Raw genomic sequence first — 5142 nt, forward strand, 5'->3', positions numbered from 1 at the left:
AAGAGGGAAAATATGAGCCAATTGCACTCTGATATTTTCGTTGGAAGAGAGTAAATAGAAGCAAAGGCTTTTAGCTTTTCTAGGAGGAAAAGATGCTGAGATGTATATATTTTCATCTACTGGCTCAGTATGCATTATGCATATATACATGTTGATCAGTGAGAGAAGAGCATGCATGTGGTGTAGTAAATATGCAGTAATGGCTATGCATCGCCCAAAAATTTAAGAAGGAAATGGGCATCCTATGTCACAAAATAGGTTTGAGATAAGATAAATGTAATTTTAAATTATCTCCAACACAAGACAAGCAAACCGTTAGTGCCAACCGGCCGAAGGCACTCCAATTGCGAAGTCATGCTTTATGCAGAAAAGTAGAGAGGAACAGTAAGCAGAAGAGAGTTCTGCGTACTTTCCTAGGGATTTTCGCGCATAGTAGTTTATATTTTTGGTTCTTATGGGTTGACAAAAGGTTATTTTTGGCTCAGAAGCAACTAAGTCAGGGAGCAAGCAAGAGCCGAAGCCATTTAAATTCACATCTGAGCAGTAATGCATATTCACCGACACTGGAAGCAAAACCTAAAATGTGATTGTTAAAGATAAGCGATGACAAATCAAATCCTCTAGTCGGAAATGATGAGTATCTCATTGTTGAGCCGCATGGTATATTAAAGTCCTCCTAGTTATGACATACTATTAGTCAGAAATATGTCCGTACGTATATCTATGGTTTTTGTCATTTCGCATGTTTTTCTTGATAAGCAGGCATGCCAGCTTACTCGCATAATCCCAATTCCCAAGTATTTTTGATGTGTCATTTGGGATGTTATTATTTGTCAATGATATGAATTTTGCTGTAGGAAGAAGCAATGTTAATCTTAACTCATGAGAATATAGTTAATCTCCCAAACACGGTGAATGTGATAGGTTTTGTGTATGATCTTGATCCACTGGATTTTGCATAACATGATGTTGGAAGGTACCTATTATCTATTATCTGTTCTCCGACGAGATATCATTTGCTGGCCATTTTTCCTTCATCAGATAAATTTAAGCAAATTTGCTTTTCACAGATCCTGGGACAAGTTACAAACTTTGTGCATTCTTTCGCTAGTACTACTCCAGTTTACATAAACATCTCCAGGCTAATCTGAACCATGTTTTGCTGCAACAGGTATTGCACTTCTATGATTCTTCTAGCTTTTCACAATGAAATAGGTTATTCCTGTTGGAACCAACAGAAGAGAATCGGCTACAGAGCTGCCGGAGCAGATGCCAAATGCAATATATTCTTCAAGTTTATCTTAAGCTGCGAAAAAACAGGTTCTTCCTGCCTCTGAAGGTTAAAGATCCAAGTATATATTTACAAAAACAAGCATAAAACCTATATGAAAATTCATTTCGTGTGTTGTGCGACTTACGATATACCTTCCTAAACAAGCAGTAATAAACAGGAAAAGAGAAGCAGCCCCCAAAACACAAGGTAATCATCACGGCCCCTAATGAACATGCGAACACAGAATACATGCTTTTAATGAACACAAGAGCCATTGCTTCCATGGCATTGATGGTGAGAAATCTAGCTGAGGCATGGTGTTTCATAAGGTTATTGCTGTCGGAAATTTCTCCCACATAGAGGGTAATAATTAAACAGAGCTATGGTGGAGAAAATCATCGCCATACCATCTTTATGACAAATGCTTTAGATGTTGACTTGTTTCGTTGCCATTGTTGTCGCCCTCGCTAGTGAAACCAACAACGAAGGATACTGTTGCCGTGAGCGCAGCCACTAACAAAGAAACCAGCGCCCATGGCGTCCGTGAACACAAAATGCCTAACAGATGGTGGAGATTCCTCAAACAACAAATGGCTTCAATTACTCGTTTGACTTGCGATGTTGATTGTTTTTCCTCTGCATTGTATTTCTCTCTGGCTTTCATTTCATCCTCACAAACAACAAATGGCTTCAATTACTCGTTTGACGTACGATGTTGATTGTTTTTCCTCTGCATTATATTTCTCTCTAGCTTTCATTTCACCCTTGTCTCTGCTTAATACATCTCGCTGACCCAGCTTACCGCCGGCACATCTAAATATACATTTAGTGAAAACCTGCATGTACAAATTTTTTAGTCAACTTGGGAAAAAGACATGTTCCCTTTATGATTGCTCAGTTCTTGAAACCCCCAAATTGCCATCATAAGAAATTGTGAGCTAGAGTCCAGAAAAATTAGGCCAAGAGACCACATATAAACTATGTAGTTCTCTATGTGATATGTAACATGGATACGGACATGGAGACGGACACGGTGAGGGACACTAGATACAGGACACAGCAAGTCTCAACAACTAAGGACAAGGAGAGGGGCAATGGAATTTTTTTAAGATGAATTTTTTTAGTGTTGTAACCACTTAAAGGTTTGACTTTGGACTCCAATGAATGCATTATGAGTATGCCTATTTACGTATTTCATATCCGTTTTTTACCTAATCTATTGAAGTTACAAAAATTTACTCCGAAAAGCGTGTAAAATTTACAAAAGTCACAATGCCGTGTACCCATGTGTGTCCTCGCCGGGTTTGTCAGAAATGTTAAAAATTTATGGTGCTAGGCATCACGTGGCCTGTGCCCTACGTATTTTGGCATGTACGACAGTATCCTTACCACTGCTCCAACATTTTTGTTTTTGCAGATTACGTCCACAGGAGTCAAATTTTCCTTGTTGAAGGCCATCCTGTCCGATTTAGGGTGCTTTATGAGAGAAGCTTGACAGCAACCAGAAGCAGCAAGTAAATGTAGAGGGGTGTTTCCATCACGGTCTTTTTGATTTATAAGGCCGCTGAAGGAGAATTTTTCCAAGATAAATTTGATTGCCCTCTTTTTCTTGTATTTTGCTGCAATGTGAAGGATATTTTGGCCCCTGCCATCAACCATCTCCCAGCAATCCGGACATCGTGATATAAGCTCTTCCATTACGCGGACATGGCCTTGGCTAGCTGCTAAATGTAGAGCAATCTTCTTGTTGTCTTTTTCTGCTATGTATGCAACCGACTTGTCTGTGTTTAGTAGCTCTTTTGCCCTTGTCACATGACCAAAGAGCGCAGCATAGTGGAGGGGTGTCCACCCACAGGCATCGGCTTGTTTGCAGAGAGTTGGCTTCCAGTCAATTAATTTCTTGGTACATCCTAGTGAAAGAAAATCAAATTGTAAACTAGCAAATAGTTACTGTGTACAATCCAATGCCAAAATTCACTTCAAATAAGTGAATCTCTTCAAATCTGTTTCTTTTTGCATGTTTTTGAGAATAAAAAACAAGGGAAACATGGAAAATGCTCTATGGTCGATCGTCTTCCTACTGCTGAGAACTCTGTCAAGGTTGTCACTTTCATGTGGAAACAGAGGGCTTACAGTTGAAAGACGAAGCCTAAGCGGAACGGTCAATTAAGACCGAACACTTAGGATAGAAGCTAGAGGGAACAGTCTTAGGTTGAGAGTAGATCGAACGTGAACGAACTTGCCAATCAGCTTGATCAAGTATGGCGGTCCTATCAGCTTGACCTCTTTCCGTCGAAAAGATCAAGCTTTGTAGTCTGCCATATAATTTTGCGAAAATGACATAATTTTGTATGTGTGAAGACAGCTTTCTGTCATTCCTGATACTTGGGTTATTTTCCTAAATCTTTCTCAAAACAGTGCTCAGACACAGTTTGCCCTTGTATGCGTTGTGGAGAAAAAAAAGACAAGAAAAAGTAAACCAAAAAAACTCGAAATAAGGCGTACCTTCAAAGTTGTGAACTACAGCCGCATGTAAAGCCGTCCTGCCACCAGGGCCACCGTGCACCAGAGCGTCGCAATTCTCCAATATCACACACAGCAAACCAACATAACCTCTCTCCGCGGCCAAGTAAAGCGGAGTCTCCTCCGCCTTATTAGCCGGATGACAAAACTCTGGATCTTCCCCCGTCAACAACTGGACAGCGACCGGGTGGTGATTCCTCACGGCCTCGTGCAAGGCCGTGTCCCCCTCCTCGTTTGCCACCCTCATCATGTCCTTCGCGGTCCCAGCCCCGTTTTCCATCTCCTCGTTGAGCGCCTTCGCGTACTCAATCAGGGCCAGCACCAAGGTCGAGTGCCCTTCCCTGGCCGCTACGTGGAGGGCAGTGTCCCCCCTCGAGTTCACTTTCCGGTACATCGAGGGGCACATGTTTAGGATCTCCATCGCACACTGGATGTGCCCGAATTGTGTCGCGACATGGAGGACGGTGTTGTTGTTCGGAGTGAACTTGTTTTCGAGGTTGTCCTTGTTGTTTATGAGAACATCAATGTCTCCATTCATGGCAGCTCTGTACAAGCTACTGTCCATAGCATGGTGTCCCTCCATGGATCCTTTGTCTTTCTTCCCAAAGCTAACTTTCTTTTCTTTTCTTTTCTTTTTTGTGTTTGTTTGTGATTGATGTCTGAATATTAACAAAATGCTCACAGGCCGAGGCCGGCAGGGTGGTGATTATAGTTCCAATTAACGAAAACAAATTGTCACATTCACATGTCAATTTCTTCCAAACGTGTAAGAAGTACTGATTGCTGCTGTTCAGGTATTACTTGGTTGAGGGTCCGTTTGGTTCACTTGTTTATTTACTTGAAATAAGAAAACAAGATTGTTTAGGGGAGCTTGATACCTACATTTGCATATTTATAATAACCTAACATTCTCTCTTTCAAGTACGTATGACTGTGTGGCCTATTATGATTGGGGCGAAACAAGGACCCACATACGGGCCCTATCCTGATCTTAAAAAATCATTCAAATTGTTCGGCTTGTTTAACTCGTCAAGTGCACGCTGATCAAAAAGTCCACATTGATTGAACATCAATAAACACATACGTAAATGACAAACGTTTGTCCTGAAGTTTTGGCTGAATTCATAATAGTTGTTGGATTTTGTAACACAAATTTGTTCTATTCATGTCTTTCCTTATGTCATATGAGCGCTATTATCTACAAACACAACAAGTTTAACTAGCTTAACAAATGAACAGTTTTGATCATTTTTCTGAGCCTCGGATTGGGCCTATATGCTCATCACAGTAGAGCCTATTGTACCCCAAGCCAATATCAAATAAACGAATTTATTTATTCTTGACTT

At 40.8% G+C, this 5142-nt stretch overlaps 1 protein-coding gene across 1 annotated transcript; it reads right to left on the reverse strand.

The window, feature by feature from the left end:
* Positions 1-1464: 1464 nt before the first annotated feature.
* LOC131323993 (ankyrin repeat-containing protein ITN1-like) lies at positions 1465-4411 on the reverse strand. The gene is made up of 3 exons (XM_058355825.1): positions 3779-4411; positions 2663-3183; positions 1465-2109 (listed from the first exon to the last, which is right to left on the reverse strand). Exons 1-3 carry the CDS (start codon positions 4377-4379, stop codon positions 1945-1947), a joined length of 1287 nt encoding a protein of 428 aa, XP_058211808.1. The 5' UTR covers positions 4380-4411; the 3' UTR covers positions 1465-1944.
* Positions 4412-5142: the final 731 nt, after the last annotated feature.

Source organism: Rhododendron vialii, chromosome 4a, assembly GCF_030253575.1.
Source record: "Rhododendron vialii isolate Sample 1 chromosome 4a, ASM3025357v1".
NCBI classification, from domain to species: domain Eukaryota; kingdom Viridiplantae; phylum Streptophyta; class Magnoliopsida; order Ericales; family Ericaceae; genus Rhododendron; species Rhododendron vialii.